The sequence below is a fragment of the Lissotriton helveticus genome, chromosome 10 (assembly GCF_964261635.1).
Source record: "Lissotriton helveticus chromosome 10, aLisHel1.1, whole genome shotgun sequence".
In the NCBI taxonomy this organism is placed as follows: domain Eukaryota; kingdom Metazoa; phylum Chordata; class Amphibia; order Caudata; family Salamandridae; genus Lissotriton; species Lissotriton helveticus.
Genome location: NC_136071.1, coordinates 858,449,845 through 858,468,969, shown reverse-complemented (window position 1 = coordinate 858,468,969; position 19,125 = coordinate 858,449,845). Strand labels below are relative to the sequence as shown.

General features: G+C 44.1%; 1 protein-coding gene across 3 annotated transcripts in view; it reads left to right on the top strand.

Annotated features, from left to right (window-relative positions):
* Positions 1-19,125, top strand: part of JAZF1 (JAZF zinc finger 1) — a 689,301-nt gene that overhangs the window by 588,922 nt on the left and 81,254 nt on the right. For all 3 annotated transcript variants that reach the window (XM_078663493.1, XM_078663495.1, XM_078663494.1), the window contains one exon: positions 16,930-17,099. In XM_078663493.1, coding sequence (XP_078519619.1) covers positions 16,930-17,099 — 170 coding nt within the window. The remainder of the gene's footprint in view (positions 1-16,929; positions 17,100-19,125) is intronic.

Here is a 19,125-nt window from a genome sequence, read left to right as displayed (position 1 = left end):
TGCTTGTCTGCAAGATAAGCGGGATGCTGATTGTCCTACCTTTGTATATGATGCAGCTAGTTTTGAAGAGGGTGTGAGCCAGCAAATGAAGCATATAGAGTTTCCTCAGGATGGGAGTGATGTGAATATTTCCTCAGGGTCTGGCTGAGATGTGCTGCAGCATGTAGGATGCCCCTAAGGGGTGCCAGTGTGGAGTCTGGAAGGTCATGGAATGAGGCATTACCGCAATCCAGATGTGAAAATACAAGGGTGTGAACAGCAGTTCTGAAGTAGCTTTCTGGAAGAAATGGCTTGACTTTCTTTAGAAGAAAGAGTTTGTACCTGGCTGGCGTATGTTTTTGGCAATGTGTTTATGGATGGTGTCCAAGGTAACTCAAAGTGACCTGGTATATGGTGAAAGTTGATGTTCGAAGCCGTCAAGGCTCATGTCTTTGAGCCACATTTGTACTGGATCTGCTTATTGGTCTTGTCAAATAACAGGAATTCTTTCTTGGTTGGGTTGAGCTTCAGGTAGGTTCTTCACCTCCCAGTCTAGATGATATGCAAGCAAAGTTAGAGGCAATGGATGTCTGAAATAGAGGAGAGTTTCAAGAAGAGTTGATTCTTCAACATCTACCCGTTAACTACATTCCAAACTCTTGAGGACTGAAATGTTATTCTTTACTGGTGCATCCCCGCATGGTTGTTCACCTTGACCTTCTATTACTTTTCTGTTGCTACTTCTGACCTCCAATATTCCTCTTCTGCTTGCAACTAAGGTTTTAATTTTTACCCAGCACTGTCATTTTGTACAGTATTTCTTTCATTGTACAGGTCTAAAGATTCCAAGTATATAACACCCAGGAAGGTTGCTATTCTCTAGCCTTTCAAGCCACTAAGTCTCCAATTATTTGTTGTTTTGTCTACAAATATCTTTTCATTCATTTCCTTTTTCAGTTGTGATAAACTTTTGATATATCTACTCCCATGGTTTGTCTTATGTGGTTGCCTTTACTGTGTTTGTGTGTTTTCCTCTTGTTATCTTCCACATCCCTTGTGTTCAATCTCAACTCCGATTGTATGCTGTAAATGGGATGTACTACCTTCCTCACATATCTTTGCTACTTTACAGTCATAAATAAACAAGCACTGGCAACGTCAGCCGGACTGGCCTTGGCAAGCAAGCAATGGTTTTGTTTGTAAAAAAATGTTTGCATGCAGATGCAATTGAAATTAAAACATTAAAAGTAAAAAAAAAAGTACATCATCTAATGATGGGGGGCATGTGCTTTCAAAGGAAACAAACGCTAAATATTAACAATCCAACCTGGGCCCTGAAGCACACCATTGTTTTAGGTGGATGTGCACTAGTGATTAGACAAATTGTCACTCAAAGTGCAATACAGCCAATGGTTGAGGTAGAATGGCCCATTGGCTCATGCTGTTGTGAGCAGAAGCAGAATGTGAATGACACTTCAACAGACCAATGGATAAAAATGGCTGAACAAAGCCCTTCTGTGTATGCATGTATGTATATTACACAATAGCAATCCCCTCTGTAGAGTTAAACTTAGTTCAGAGTTTCCATAGGAAGGGCATTTTTTTATTTCTAGTAACTTCAGCCCCACATGCTGAATTTTCACAAAACTTTCTGAAATAAGTTCATTTACCTTAACTTCTGCCTTGAAAGTTTAGAGAGGATCTGTCAAACAAGGCCAAGATAAAAGGTGGGTCCCAAAACATCATTGTACCATGTTAATTCCAATAGGAAATTTGGAGAAGTGATACAGAAAAGGCGGCTAAACTAAATTAAACCAAATTTGGCAGAAAATAAGAACTTTACTCCAAAAGAGTGATTTATGTTATTTTGTGTATACCGGTTCAGACATTTTTTAGAACTTTGATTTTAAAGAGGTGCTCAGAGTGGTCATGAATTGGTTAAAATTATAGTAATATATGGATAGTTGGCCCCACTGGAGTCCCACTGGACCGTAAATTGAAAAAATAAGGGCCTCTGATTCGCCAAGAGAACTTTTTCCTCCTGTCAGCTTTTATGGTACCATGGGATTGGTTAAAGTTCCTCAGTAGCAAGCAATCTGATTAACTGGCTGGAACTTCCAAAAAAATGTTGGAACAGCCATTACAGGGCACGGGTACTCAGTGTCCTGAAGTATTTTTTAAAAACACATAAGAGGGTGGAGTAAGCATTCCCTGACCCACTGGTACTTGTGGAGGGACCCAGAGGCAACCTCCACGGGCCAGAAACGAAAATATTGTTTGTGCCGCAGGTACCCCAGTACTCCCACAGGACCCAGCGCAGCCCTCCTGCGAGGTACTGAGAGTGCCGCCGCACAGGCACCACCCAGATGGAACTGCGGAACGGCGTAAGCTTCTGTAAGTGAGGCATACATGGTCCTGTGGTACCATGTGGGTGACGCTTGTGCAGCAATACCGCAGGAGTACCACGTTGCAGCAAAAAAAGTTAAAAAAATAAGATAAATGTGGGGTTGACTTAAGGGGGTTGAGTGCAGGGCCTGGCCATATGACAGGCTCTCTGCCCTACTGCCTGCCATGCACAGCCCTCTGCCTTACGACCAACCCCATGCCTTGCTTGGTCGAGGGCTATGCGCAGGGCTGAGGGAGGTTGACCTCCTGCATGGAATGGCCACAGAGCCTGACCACTTGACTATATGTGGTGCGGCTGTCCACCCACGGGTGTTAGCTGTAGGGCCTGGCTAGAGGCAATGCCATGCATGCAACCCACCAGTATGTTATGTTATGTTATGTTATTTAATCTTTTGTATAGCGCACGGCGACTCAAAAAGAGTATCCCGGCGCTTTTTGGTAAAGGAGTGCTGCATCATAATAACATAACACGTTTAAAAGGGGACAGAACAGTGAAGACCTAAAAAGCAGACCAAATAACGTCTACTGAGTAAAAAGCCACGTCTTAAGATCCTTTCTAAAAGCCAGTAAGCTGGTTGCTCCCCGCAGCGAAAGCGGCAAGGAGTTCCACAGCTGTGGTGCAAGTAAACCGAAGGAGCGGCCACCCGAGCGGGCTTTCTTCACTCGCGGGACAACCGCCAGGAGCAGAGACTCAGACCTCAAGGAGCGAGTTGGCTGATAAAAAGTCATTCTCTTTTGCAGATATTTTGCTCCCATCGCGTGAAGGGCCTTGTAAGCCAAGGTCAGAGCCTTAAAGGCAATCCGTTTCCGGACTGGAGGCCAGTGCAATGTCTTCAACAGCTCCGTTGCACTAGCCCGCCTATTTAAGCCAAAAATAGCTCTTGCGGCCGCATTCTGTACCACTTGGAGCCGCTGCAACAGGTATTCTGGTAGGCCCAAGTAGAGAATGTTGGAGTAATCCAACCTGGACCCAATCAGAGCCTGTACCGTCAGCCTCCTGTGCTCCTCGGACAACAGGGGGAGAAACCTCCGCAGCATCCTGAGGAGGCCGAAACAGGTGCCTGACACCCCCAAAATCTGAGATTTTAAAGAAAGCCCATTGTCCATCTTGACCCCCAAGTTCTTGGCCGTCTTGGAGGAGCAAGTCGGAGGAAACATGTCAATGGGCCACCAGTCCTGCCAATTGGGCTCGGTATCACACCCAAAAAAGAGTACCTCAGATTTCTCGGAATTGCACTTGAGGCTGTTTAGTTGGAACCAATGAAAAACAGCCCCAAGGCAATCCCGGATACTCTCCCCGTCAAAGTCTCCTCCTCTCTTACATGAGAAGAGGAGCTGGGTATCGTCCGCGTAGGATACGATCCGAGCCCCGAACGACTCCGCCAACGCCGCCAAAGGGGTCATAAAGATATTAAATAGGGTCGGGCTCATATACATGCCCAAAGGTGGCTGTCAGCAGGGGAGTTGGGTGAAAAAAAAACCAAAGGTTAAAGTGACGTTATAGTTAGGTGTTGAAATAACACAAAAACTGATGGTTAAAAAAAAAAAAACTGAAATTCACCAGTTTTATTTTACTGACCTAAGTATAACTTGCGCCTCCACTATGCACTGCTTATGTCCTCAGATATTAAATCACTTATGGCATGTAAAATGACATAATTGATGACATCACTGGTCGCATCATTCAATCCTACAGGTCCTGAAATTACACTATACATGGCCACATCATGTAAAAAAAAAATAGTGAAGGGGTTACTACCATATAGAGCAAATATTAACTTCATTAACTTCATGTACATTTATACATATACGCAATAGAAACAGTGTAGTACTGGATAGAAGTGTGATTCAGTATGGTAAACGTTATATGATGCACCCTTTAGGTACCTGTGAAGTTTTAAGCGCAAACAGTACTTTTTTAAAACAATATAGCGACTGAACGCAACTGCTGTGAGGTGCAGACGTTTGTTACAAATAGGCTGTGGCAATAAATCAAAGGCCTATTGCTAACATTATTTGAGAAAAATTAAAGCTCATCCTTACAATATATTACTCCCCTGTCAATTTCTGTGCTCAGTCTGACGTTACGCGTTTGTCATGTAGTACTATCGACAATTTCTATATAACCTGAAGACTTATAAGGTACAGATATTTATTTTCAAAAGTTCAGTGAAAATTCTGAGACATTATGCACTGTCAAAGAATGTACAGTGCTTGGGTGACACACAAGCGTTTTAAGTTGCAGTATTATTGAAAGTATTGTTCTGATGGTGTACACCAGTGGTTCTTAACCTTTTGACATCTGTGGACCCCCCCCTTATTCATTACTGGAATACGGGGACTCTCCCGGAGTCTCTATTGGTATCCGGGGACCCCAGACTGAGCAATTCGATGATCTGAACTGCAAAACAATAGGCAACTTTTTGAAAATAAACATTCATTAAAAAATTCACATTTTGCTTCTTTATCTACATACATTTTAATATATTAATATTATTATTTTTTGCTAAGCTTTTGTAGAACTCCATGAGTAGGTGCCGCTGACCCCCTGGGTTCCCCGGACCACATTTTAAGAATCACTTGGGTAGACCATTCTGCGCATTTTAGAATTGTTTATAAAGTATTTTTGCAAACTTCAGAGGGAAGTGCAAAGGGCCTTATTTATGAAGGCCTTGCGCCGCCGGTGCGTCACTTTTAAAATGGGAAAAAGTGACGCACCGGCGGCGCAAGGCCTTCATAAATAAGGCCCAAAGAACCTATTGTACTTGCCTTATGAGTGCCTAACACATACATCTAAAGCCATTGACTTAAATATCTATGACAAATACTTTTTTTAACAGGTATATCTCATTATGGAAAATCATCACCAACCACACCGTTTAAAACTATTCAGTGCTTAATAAATTGCTGGTCATATTATTGTTTAAGGACACATTAGGGAGGCTATTCACAAAGAGTAGGTACACTTGTGAGCAATTTACACATGTAAATTTACTCTTACATAAATTGATTGGAGAGGGTGTGATGCAACAGCCACAGCTGCTGACATTGGAACTCGGGAACCAGATTAGAGTCTTGGTGTCAGCTAAACATCCTGTGGTTCCGAGAAAATAAATTAATTTCCCTGTGAATAAAAAAAAAGTGTCCTTGTGTAATGTAACTGATGCTCATGTAAAGCGCTCCAATTCTTTCGGTTGAGTTTGTGCTATATAAAACTGCACCAAAAAATAACAAGCATTAGAAATGCAATCGGGCTCGGATTTATTTGAGTTTGAGCTAATGGCATTGTAAATGGTAATGTATTTTTGCTAAGTGTTATGGAGTGTGTTAATGTGGTGGTGGTGGTAGTGGTAGTACTGGTGGTGGAGGTACTGGTAGTACTGGCGGTGGTGGTAGTACTGTTGGTGGTGGTAGTGGTAGTACTGGTGGCTGTAGTAGTGGTAGTACTGGTGGCTGTAGTAGTGGTAGTACTGGTAGTACTGATGGTGGTAGTACTGGTAGTACTGGTGGTGGTGGTGGTACTGGTAGTGGTAGTACTGGTGGTGGTACTGGTAGTACTGGTGGTGGTGGTACTGGTAGTGGTAGTAGTGGTAGTACTGGAGGTGGTGGTACTGGTAGTGGTAGTACTGTTGGTGGTAGTACAGGTGGTGATAGTACTGGTAGTGGTGGTACTGGTGGTGGTGGTACTGGTAGCGGGAGTACTGGTGGTGGTGGTACTGGTAGCAGTAGCATTGGTGGTGGTGGTACTGCTGCCCGTAATACTGGTAGTGGTAGTACTGGTGGTGGTGGTACTGGTGGTGGTAGTACTGGTGGTTGTGGTAGTACTGGTACTGGTAGTACTGGTGGTGGTGGTAGTACTGTTGGTGGTGATAGCGGTAGTACTGGTGGCTGTAGTAGTGGTAGTACTGGTGGCTGTAGTAGTGGTAGTACTGGTGGTGGTAGTACTGGTAGTACTGATGGTGGTAGTACTGGTGGTGGTGGTACTGGTAGTGGTAGTACTGGTGGTGGTGGTACTGGTAGTACTGGTGGTGGTGGTACTGGTAGTGGTAGTAGTGGTAGTACTGGAGGTGGTGGTACTGGTAGTGGTAGTACTGTTGGTGGTAGTACTGGTGGTGGTAGTACTGGTAGTGGTGGTACTGGTGGTGGTGGTACTGGTAGCGGGAGTAATGGTGGTGGTGGTACTGGTAGCAGTAGCATTGGTGGTGGTGGTACTGCTGCCCGTAATACTGGTAGTGGTAGTACTGGTGGTGGTAGTACTGGTGGTGGTAGTGGTACTGGTTGTGGTAGTACTGGTACTGGTAGTACTGGTGGTGGTGGTAGTACTGTTGGTGGTGGTAGTGGTAGTACTGGTGGCTGTAGTAGTGGTAGTACTGGTGGCTGTAGTAGTGGTAGTACTGATGGTGGTAGTACTGATGGTGGTAGTACTGGTAGTACTGGTGGTGGTGGTGGTACTGGTAGTGGTAGTACTGGTAGTACTGGTGGTGGTGGTACTAGTAGTGGTAGTAGTGGTAGTACTGGAGGTGGTGGTACTGGTAGTGGTAGTACTGTAGGTGGTAGTACTGGTTGTGGTAGTACTGGTAGTGGTGGTACTGGTGGTGGTGGTACTGGTAGCGGGAGTACTGGTGGTGGTGGTACTGGTAGCAGTAGCACTGGTGGTGGTGGTACTGCTGCCCGTAATACTGGTAGTGGTAGTACTGGTGGTGGTGGTACTGGTGGTGGTAGTACTGGTGGTGGTAGTGGTACTGGTTGTGGTAGTACTGGTACTGGTAGTACTGGTGGTGGTGGTAGTACTGTTGGTGGTGGTAGTGGTAGTACTGGTGGCTGTAGTAGTGGTAGTACTGGTGGTGGTAGTACTGGTAGTACTGATGGTGGTAGTACTGGTAGTACTGGTGGTGGTGGTGGTACTGGTAGTGGTAGTACTGGTGGTGGTGGTACTGGTAGTACTGGTGGTGGTGGTAGTAGTGGTAGTACTGGAGGTGGTGGTAGTGGTAGTACTGTTGGTGGTAGTACTGGTGGCGGTAGTACTGGTAGTGGTGGTACTGGTGGTGGTGGTACTGGTGGTGGTGGTACTGGTAGCAGTAGCATTGGTGGTGGTGGTACTGCTGCCCGTAATACTGGTAGTGGTAGTACTGGTGGTGGTGGTACTGGTGGATTCCAGGAAAAAATATTCTCAAAATGGCCTACTCAATGCACCTCGACCCCTATCACAGCACCTTTTGAATTGTAGCTCGCCCCTTCCCCACAGCTCCTCTGTAGCCCCTCAATCATGAATATAAAATCCAAAGGCATTGAAGTATACAGGCGCCAAGATAGACCTGCCGATGGCCGTCATTCCTGATAAGACTAAGAGTGCAAATATTCACAAACCACAATGAACTGCGAACCTTCGTGCTTTTTGGGGGGTATTTGCCCCCCAAATAATGCTTGCTGCCCATGCCCTGCCATTGAAGTGTTAACTGTCAGACACAAATTTGCGTTTATTCCATCTCTCCCCCCCCCACCCCCCCCTCCCCCGCCAGCGTCTTCTCTCCCTAAACTGCAGCAAAGATGTCCGACTCCCTCCCCACCACGAGGCCGCTAACACCCGGCTGGTAACCCTATCCCTTGTGTCCGTGAACACTGAGTGATTAGCAAGTTTGTTTTTAAAGCCCAGAATTCCTTCAGATGCTGCCCGAAGGAGCGGAAGGGGCTCCCCGCGGAACGTAAACAAACCATTTAAAACGATGACGATCGTAGCCCCCTGGGACCATGCAGCCTCATGGCCTTAGCCTGGGTGGTCTCACACTAGTATGGAGGAGTTTAGGAACAACGGTCTCCCTTTCTCGGCTGGAATAGAGCTCACGTCATTTTAACATGTTGGGATGCCACCGTGTGAAGGCTGAACGTGCGCAATATTCAAGACATGGGCTGGATAGGGGGCCGGAGAATGAGGCCCACTGCGGGTTCATACTTAATTATGGCAACAGGGTCAAAGTGGATATTTCGAGGGCAGCATTACATTTGGAGAGAGCAGGTCTTTAAGTGGGTCCAGGCGGAGCTCAGCACCAGCAGTTCTAAACAAGGTGATGGCAAATAAAACACGCCGCAATCGCGCATGATACATGCAATGCAATGGTGAACGCGCTCGCACCATCTGGATTGCATTACACGGGCATTCTGACAGCTCCTAATTAAGATTAATAAGTCTGCCGTGCGCGAAACCGCCGAAAATATGCCAAATCGGGCACGCGTAAATTACATATAGCCGATCACGTCAACGCTACTAAATACACAGCACAGCGAAGACGAATCACTAGGCAGATGCCATAAAAAACTAAGGAATGTGCCAGCCGGACCCCTTTCTGAATTCTTTTTTTTTTTTTGAACGCATAAGAGCTCGGAAGCTCCACCCCCCACTTCGTGGAGGCGTAGGCCCGAGCCCTAAAAATGTCTACAGAGCCATTAGTTACGTTTCCTACTCACCGGAATGCTATCAAAAGAGGAGCATAATATCTATTAAATGTGGGTGATTTCACAGATATGCTTTATGTTCTGCACATTGCACCCATTAGCACTACAGAGATTATGGAAAATTGGGGGAAAAGTGGAGTGCTCCTACATTCGTATTTCAGCTGGTAACCAAGATGGAGGTGGGAAATATGGCCAAAGTCACAAATATAAGAAGTCCGGGTCTACCAGAGCTAGGTGCAGACAGGAGCCGGAAGCATTTGGTAGAGCTTTACTCATACAATGCTGCTGGATATTTTGAATTAGAGTAAGTTTGTGAAGAGAGACTTTCGCCTCTGAAAAGGGCAAAAGAAACACCTAAGCAAAAATGACTTTAGGATTGTGAATGCGATACTGTTTGATACTGAATAAGAGCCTACATTATACGCTGCTGTTAAGAGAAAATGTGGATTAGGCCCACCCTCTTGACTGTAAAGGTGCAAAACACTCAGTGCAGCACCCCTGCTAATCTACAGGTGCAATATAATGGTGGCAGTCTTACTTTCACCATTGTTGGTGCAGTTCATACATTTCTTAAGAAACTAGGGGTTCGTTTAGATCCCATCTGCAGGCTGCCTTACTATGTAGGCTCTGCCGGTGTCCATTGTGGCCCAGCTGTCATAATTAGAGATCCCAGATAAAAGGCAAGCAATTTTCGCCCAACAGTGCCTATGCCAACCGGGCAGAATCATTTTCTGGGAAATTAGTCAGTTGCAGCATGATTGACGAGGCAGCATTTTATTTTTCAAAGACAAATTTTCACAAAGGAGATTTAGTTTTTTGAAAAATTAAAAATCAGTGTACTCGAGGCACTACATATTTTCTCCTAGGCCCTGGGGGACATTGATTGTTGATACCTTCCTGGGACCTCCATACTTTGCATGGCGGTGGTGTAAGGCTGAAAAAAACAGCATTAAAAGTCCCTCAGAAGGTAGAGGGTGCCATCTGATGCAATGGACCTGGTGGTTATTTGGGTGCTGGCTGGCCGCAAATACATTGTGTCTGATGGTTGAGTGGGCTGGAAACACAGTGGGAGCTGCAGCTTTCTTTTTAGCAGGACGCAGTATGGTCCAGAAACTTAGGCATATGGGATGTTCTCTAATTCATGGACCTAATTTATGACTTAGTGATGAGGGAGGAAAGTTGGAAATGGTGAAAGGTGTGGCATTGATGTTATCTCCGGCTTTGCTGTTTCCGGCTTTGTTTTCTCACCCATTTCATGGTAATATTTGGAAACAAATATGTAAATAGAAAAATAATTGGTGCTCGTGTGCAAATGATGTTGTGCCTCCCGTGTACATGTGGATTATGCATTGTTACAAATAATACAAAACCAAATAAAATCTTTAAAATTAGAAGGGGCATTTCATGTTAGGGTGAGTGTGTGTTGTCTGATGTCCTGAGATCATATGCCTGGTCAAACTGCTCTTCCTGAAGAAAAGCCCACCTTCCCTAACTCTTCTCTCTACTAATGTAGCCCCCTTGTTCATCCCTTCCTGGGCTGCCTCAAGCCCTCTCGAGTACTTCTTGCAACCCCTTCTGCTCAGTTTCTCCACCTCACTTTCTCTCCTGAGCTCTATCCATGCGGCCGTCCTCTCTGCACATAAGCCACCGTTCTTTTGCGGCGCTCCATTGCTCTGTAGGTCGGTTCTTGCTACATATAGTCTCACAAATGCCAATCAGACACCTAAGCTCAGCTTTCTCCTTCGTCGTTGCAGCCTTCCTGGAATGTCTTAGTCTTCCTTCTGGGTTTTGTCACCATGCTTTGGCATACTTGGATGAGGGCTCTCACCAGCAGATTCCTTCCTCCCACTGGCTGCTTCACTGGTTCCTGCAGGATCGTTATCCACTCTCCTACATACATGTTTCCTGATCCCAAATCGCTCTGAAGCTAACTCAAGTGATATGCTGTCCTTAGCCCCCCCATGACATAAATAAATAAATGCATGCTTACATACATACCTCCAACTATCCTAGTATTGTACTGAACAGCGCTTCCTCCGTAGAATGCTTGGAATATGACACGGCACTATCCAATTAACTTACTAAAATATAGCACTCTTAAAGCCTTTATGAACATAACATCCTTATTGAGTCTCAAGGTCGTTTTACTTAATCACTAAGAAAGATTGTGTCAGGGGCCCACATCCCACGCCAAAAGATCTTAGAAACTTCAAATGGTTTGACTTTATCTTTTTCTGTTAAAAAAATGAGTTTCAAAGCTTGGTTGGAGGAGCCCTGGGCTGGCCCTGACCACATGGCAGAGGGCAAAGTCAGAGCGGAGCCTACCTAAGAAGATTTGGATCGCTGAGCTGAACAGTCTGTTTTTAGTAAATGAGATGCTAACCGCTGCCAGCATATTTATGGCTCAGTCCTCGCTGGGTTCTTGTACTTGAGATGAAGCACGCGGGGGGAGGGATTGATGGCAGTCGATGCTTTGGGCTGCGTCTGTGCTGTGTGGTCCAAATGTTTCCAGTCGCCAAGAAGGGCGGCCTTGGGAGATGCTATCGCAGGTAGATGTGTTGGAATGCAGCTCAGGCATAGGTCCGCTCTGCTCCAGGAGGAGGGGAATAAACAACTCTTGGCCAGACAGAGCAGAACGGAGGGAGTGTGCCAGCAAGAGCTCGTGCAAGAGCCCCAGTAAGCAAAGTCACCTGCTCTGGTGCAGCCAGCTCCGTTCAGCGACTGCTAACCTACACGTGGAGTACTTTGCATCGGAAAAAGCAGATTAGTGGGAATAATTGTGGAAAGTCCTTAGTAAGGGCGATTTAGCCTGATCCCATCAATGTCCCTCATTCCTCATTAGGAGGGGTGGCATGAAACCAGGAGCTACGACTCCAAGTGAAATTCCGCCTCCCACCGTGACCAGTGTCTTTGGGCCCACATTATCATGCCCATAAACTCTGGACTTTTTTTTTTTTTAGTTTTATATAGCGCGAACTTGACCCTAAAGTGTCAGAGCGCTTTACATAAGCACCAGTTGTGTCACAGACCGACACATTCATTTTGTTAGGCACGGGGAGATTAAGGGCCAGATGGAGGACCCTTTTATTTAGCGCCCAGCAATTTGCAACTCACGGCGAGTCGCAAATTGCGAGGCGCTAAATGAAATGTACAACAGTATTATTACACTGTTTTGCGATTCCCAATGGGTTCGTAAATTGCGAGGCTTATTAATATTGATGAGCCTCTCGCAATTTGCGAGCCCATTGGGAATGCCAGTCCTCCCAGGTGTGGTGGCCTGCTGGGCTCAGCAGACAACCATGTCTGGGACTGCTTTTTAATAAAGCAGCTTTTTTTTTCAAATGCAGCCCGTTTTCCTTAAAAAAAAACTGTATGCATTTAAAAAATAAAAAATGAAACATTTTCGTTTCATTTTTTTTAAGGACAGAAGTGGTCCCTGGGACAACTGCCTGCCCTTAATAAATATTTTTAGAGACAGTCACAAATTGCGACTGCATTACCACTCTTTTAAAGAGGGTGGTAAATTGCGAATGTTTTGCGACCGCAATTGCGATCACAAAACATTCACACGTAGCATTGTGGACGCAATTAGAAAGGGAACACCCCTTTCTAATTGCGACTCGCAATTCCTAAATAGTGATTCGTAAATAAATTGTAACTCGCTATTTAGGAATTGCACATGGCCAACAGTGATTTTGCATGCGCAAACAGGTTTGCAAACCTGTTTCCGCATGCATAATCACGTCGTACATCTGGCCCTAAGTGATTTGCCCAGAATCACAAGAAGTTGAACGTCCCTGCCGAGACTCTATCCGTATTCCTCACCTCTGAGGTCAGCTGCTCGAGCTCTGGGCCTAGAGACACCGAACCTGTCAGACGCCTCTGGAGCGGAAACCAGCAGCAGCACCACCCAAGCCCAATCCTACTGCAGCAGGGCCGGACTGAGAACCAAAACCGGCCCTGGTAAAGTGCTTGACCGGCCTCCCCCCCACCGCACGAGAGGTTGGGGGTACTGCCGAGCTCTCTGCCAGGGACGGTTTTCGGGCGATTTTGTTACAGGGCCGTTATTGCAGCATACGGCCCCCAGGGGCCCAAAACTGCCCCCCACCCATGCGGGACACCGGGGGATTGCGCGGTGCCTGCTACGGCCAGTCCGGGCCTGTACAACAGCATGGGGGGGAACAGTCAGTGCCCCCCTCAGACCTTTCCAAGACAAGCACTAGCCTTGCTGACTCTCGTCTCGCCCCCACCGGCCCTCTGGCTGACATTTCTGCCTGCTCAGGGGAGGCAAAATCGGGGATAAAATGTAGGTTAAAGGACCCAGTTTCTCCCGGTAGATGGGGTTATTCCCAAGTGCTGCCCTCCACCATCCATTCACCAAACTTGTTATGGGGTCCAAAGTGGGAAATATTTTCAATGTTAAAAGTACATGTTTGTGTTCAACATAATTGAATTGTATTTCAGGCCATGAATATTTGTGTTTTCAACCAGTGCTTAATTTGAGCCAGTGGTTACGGCGCTCAGCCCCGCACTTTATCTTCAACATAGGTGCTTTTCATGAGCACTAGTTAAGGACACATTCATTTATGGTAGTGATTTCCCCAGAATCACAGGATGTTTAGTCCACGCCGAGACTGGAACCTGGTTCCCAAGCACAGAGTCCGCAGCTCTGGCCATTTTGCCACATTCTCTCTCCACTTTCATGGTTAGTAGTTGGTTCTGTTTTAGGCGGTGAAACAAGAGGCTGGTTTAAGCTGCCTCCTGACCAGAGTCCTTTGTTTTTTACAAATTAACCACTGATTTCAGCTATCATATCTCCCAATTGAAGTTTAAAATATAATTTGTTTTATAGAACCTTGTGTAATTTGGACATATCCTTGTACAAGCAAAAAAAGGGTATGGACAGCGAGTTTCAATAAGAGGTTAGGTCTGGTGATAGCATGGCCTTTTAGTTTTACTAAAAATTATACATATAAACATATATACTTACTTATAAAGGCTTTCAACGGCCTTCTTCATCAATTGGTCTTTTGTTGTGGCATTTAGATTTGGATTCCAGTCGCTAAAGCATACAACATGGCAATGGTCAGCCCACTTCAGCTATTGGCTAACTTCACTGTGAGTGACTGCATTTTGCTCTTTCACAAAAAGAACATCTGCAAACAAAGTAGTTCCTTTCAGTGCCCGAGACTACTTTGGCACAATGTCCTTTCCAAAACCAAAAAAACATATTTGCATTTAGAAAATATTTTGTTTACATTGGCTAAGATTCCCCCAACACTGCAGTTTTACAAAAAACAAATATAAAACGGGTATTGACAAATCCAAAAGACTGGCAGTCAACACAATACCTATTGACTTTGCCAGTGTCTTTTCTTTTTCTTTTTTGGGCATGACCTCTTAGCTGAAGTCACTGTTGATTGTCCAAGACAAGTGAGACATTTCTTGGCACATAGACGTACTTGGTGCAGACTGAAGACAGCGACTGGATTTGAAGAAGCCACAAGTCTGGCTGCTTGTTGCACGGAACTTGATGGACAGCATTGTGGAAGAAATTACTGGAATATTTAATTGAGCAGGCCTTACCTGCTCTTGTTACATTTTTTTTAATGAAGGGGTCATTCGAGTGGTTTCTTATGGTATTCTAAACTACAGTTCAAACTATAAATATAAAACTATAAATGTTATTTAACTTTCAGTAATTTATATTTGTACAGTGAATATCACAGTAATCACTTTAACATTTTGCCACCTACTTGTGAGCATAACTAATTTAATAACTACAATTAATTTTCATTAAAGTGGCTTCAATGCATTTTTATACTATATCTTCACCTTTTTAAGTTGTTCAAGAAACCTGACAAAATATATACATGGGTTGTGGTCCTTGTCGACTTGGCCATATGTAAACAGTTCACCTACAGTATTGCAATGGCGTTTTTTCCTGATGAAACGAAATCTGCATCCTGAGTTTAAACTAGATGACCTATAGTGACTTTACTGAAACATTCGTCCCCTCCTTGAATGAAAAAGAAAATTGTATTGGGGGCGGGGAAAATGTAGTCATTGTGGTACATTTGTGTTTGTATGCAGAGGATTGAAACAGCACCAATGGGTTTGTGATAAATTGTTCTAGTGCAATGCTTCCATTGGGCAAATACTAACGTACGGTCGAGCTATTGCTGCATTCATTTTAGGACATAAAGTGTTGCACCTCACCAGCTGTTAATGGGACCCTGCTTGTCTCAGTATGTACGAGGCCATGTTTTAGTAAAGTTCAGGTGGTCTGAAATGTACTAGCTTTCCCTGTTCAAAAAGGAGAGAGCTGGGTCGTGCTAGAGTTCGTGATAACCGAATGCCTCGATTTAGATTAATTGCATACAATTGTATCTTGAGTGAATACCCTGAAAATATAGTTTGATTGTGACAATCGAGTACCAGAGAACAACCACTTCCAGCTAAATGTTTGTACAACTTTTTTTGCATTGGCTGGTCAAATGAAATGAGATGTGAAGGAAGAGTCAACATAATTTCTTCTTACTCGTATGACAAGACTACATTTCCTCTGGGGTGGGCTGATTAGGCTCCAACTTGACCAATAATGTGCACCTAACCTCAAAAGAAATGCTCGCCTTTGAGGCAGCGGCTGTTGAGGCCAGCAGTATCATCTTTAGCTGTAGCATTGTGACCTGCCTACCTTCCCGGCAACGAATAACTTACCAACAACCAGAGCCTTTGGAAGAAAGCCAGTCACAGATTTATTGCCAAAATGGGGTTTTACTTAAAACGGCTAAACTTTACAACCCTTGAGGGCTGCCTTCAAGTATGACATTAACTGTCCAGATGTTATCCACTTGTGGTAAACTCTAAGAATGTTCAATCCCTATTTGGTGGAGGACCACTTCCGGCAAACTCTGAAGGACTGCCTGCCCACTTTAGAATAACTGGTCCATCACCCTTTTTGGTAGCATCACATCACTGCACCACAGGTTGTGATCTTGCATGCAACGCCCTGCTATTGACCTTAAGGTGCTGGAACAACATTCCCAGTGCACCATTGACATTTATTATGTGGATCCTGGAAATGTACCCAAAATGGTACCACTTCATTGGGTGAACACTTCTAGCACCCTCTTGTTGGGTTATCAGCTCCACTATACTGCCCAGGCCTTAAATTGCTGTCTCTGAGCTTTTCTTCCAAGGCAGGTCCCACCATGTTTAAATCAGCCCCACGGTGCTCCTACGGTTATGTCGTGCTGCACACCGCTTCTTTTACTGGTTTTTGATGAACAGTTCCTGTTATTTCTACAAATATTTGAAACTTCTCTCCCAAGGACCTGTTCTTTATGGGACAGGGTGGGGTTGGCTCCCATAGCTGAGAGCTTACTGTGCAACGGCTGCAAAAGCTGGCCTTCTGCGTCCCTGGTGTATTTCTCATTCAGACAGTTTTATTAATATTTATTAAAATGCATTCAGATGAGATGCAGAAAACGAGCACCAGGTGTGTTGAACACCTTAAGCCCCCGCGTGCTGTGAACACGCAAGGGCGGCCGGAACAATGCCGCTCTTTCTCACACTAGAGGGAACGAGCCTGGCAATTCTAATTGCTGTAACTCTTATTAATGTTGTGCTATAATTCCTGCTCCCTCCACAGGGCTAGTAAATGCATTAAGACTTGTCAACATATGATTTTACACGGTTTATGATCTGCAGAATTATGCTCCTCAGGATTGTGTTGTGCACTGGAAAGGCCCTAAATAACCAGCTGTGGGCTTATTAGAAGGCAATGTTTTCTAGTGCTGTTTTTTCCCTCCTGTTCTGCAAGAGGTGTTGAAGCTGAGCTGTTAATCAATACCTGATGGAGTCTTTAAAGCTTGTTTGGTTAACTGTTCATGGCCATATATTAACATCAGATGTATGAGCTATTTAAGGAGAGTAAATTTGTTGTCTCCCTGCAGTCGTATGCAGAGCAGGACTTTTTTTAATCATGAAAGAAATGCGTTTCTGCAGCCATTGTTGTTTGATTTGTTCTACAGGTTAAAGTACAGCGGGTGGGATTTAACTTCACTTTCCTTCTGTGCATTGGTTTCCCAGGAAGTGAATACGACGAAGAGGAAGTAGACTATGAGGAATCAGACAGTGACGAGTCCTGGACCACAGAAAGCGCCATCAGCTCCGAGGCCATCCTCAGCTCTATGTGTATGAATGGCGGCGACGAGAAGCCTTTTGCATGTCCAGTTCCAGGATGTAAAAAGAGATATAAGGTTAGTCGCAGTATTATACATATATGATCAAAAAGATGGTATGCCACTGCTCACACAGTATTACTGAGAAGGACTTGAAGAGTTGTATATTGATTTTAATCGGCAAACTAGTTAATGAAATCGATATAGGTCTCTCAACTCAATCCATTGTCATCATACAAAGGGTTGGTCTCAGATCCCTTTAGCTGCAGCTATAGGATTGTTTGAAGAGAACAGGATTTCTTTGTGCTATATGACTCCATCATGCTTAAAGAGGGGGCACAAGTTTGGCATTTGGAAATAAAGTGAACATAAGAGTGAAATGATCCCATTGTGACCAAAAGACTCAAGGTACCAGAGCACAGCACAATATATAATGATTTCACATAGTCAAATGGTGTGAAAAGGCAGCTTGTAAAGCCTTGCTGGCTGATGTCCCCATAGTAACTTTTTTCAGGAAACATCAGCGATTGCTCTATGCAAACAGATACTGGTGTTCAGTTTGGGGTGCTATGTCTAATGCTGGAGCTTCACGTCTTCAAGAAATGGAATATGAGGAACATGTTGAATATCTTAAATTCTCTATTAATACTGGGTGCGACCAGCACAGGTAACAGCGGTGAGACGGGTAAGTAGACAGATGACAGGATAGGGAAAGTAAAATAAAAAATACAACACAATTACCTTGCGCTCGCCATATTGCAGAGTTGGCGATGCAGCGAGGGCAAGTAAGTGGTTTAATAAATTTTTTTGTTTTACTTTCCCTATCCCGTCATCTATCCACTTCAGTCCCACCCCTCCCCACTCAACCGCACCGGCCCACCTCTGTTACCTGGGCCAGCCGCGTCTGAATAATACCTTGTCAGTGTGCATACTGCAGCAGCGAAGAGGCTCCAGGAGAAGTGATTGGTATGAAAGGCTGAAATAAGGTAATTTCATAAATAATGCAAGTAGGTATTTCTCAATGAAAACCTGAGGATGTATGGAAAAACCTCATAGTAGAAGAAATGGCTATGTACGTACTTACATTTGAGATTGACTTCATAAAAGGTAATCAACTGAAAAAGCATATACAAGTTTCCCAAAATTAAGGTCCCACAATTGCTGAAACATCAGTTTAACTGCTTTAAAAATAAAAAAAGCACTGTGGTATACAAAAATCTTAAACTTATTTTTTTATGTATTTGTGTATACACTTTTTGTGTCCTTAACTGTAAGTGAAAATTGAAAAACCAAGCTCTTTATACAATGTTTTAAAGTAAAGCTATTCATTTTCGTAGAGCATGGCAGCTGGTGCCGATCACTTTATCAATAGTAGTAGCCTAGGCTTCCACCATATTGGATCTTGTAGGAAGTTAAGAATTAATTGTATGGACTGCCAACAATCATGTTTGAAAGAATTTTCAGGTAACATATCACTTCAAATCCTTCTGTGAACTATGTTTTGCTTAGCCTATGTAGGGAGCTAAGCACGGTGTAGAAGGCAGCCATAATCTCTGGAAAAAATCTGAAAGTTGTATACCTTAATATCTGTCTGTTTAAAGCTATGGAGGTGCTCACATGTTCACTTATCTGACCATTCACAAAAAGCATAGCTGAATTGTATAATCGTTCCTAAACAAACCACTATCTAATTGAGGAATAACTCTTTGAACTCGCAATGAGATCAGATCATATTGTTGAAGATGTAAGTACTTGGGTCGAAAATAAGAAGATAGGTTTATGCAATCATTACAAGAAGATATTGAAACTCAAGAGAATAAACAGTTCAAAATAGCAAACTTGGTTTATTTCGCCTAAAAATCACATACAATCGTAAACTAGACCAGATACAATGCAACAGCAATATAAAGTCATAAAATCTATATGTTCTGTCTACCAAATTCCAGCTATTATGAAGGCTTCGGGCTTTCAGTTTTCACAGAATTTTACAGATAAATGCTGATGGAAAACATGGAAACATCGTAAAATAGATTTTCTTTTGACTGATTCTTCATACTGTCAGTTATGACTGTCAGGCCAATAGCTTAGCAGGACGAGAGGGCGG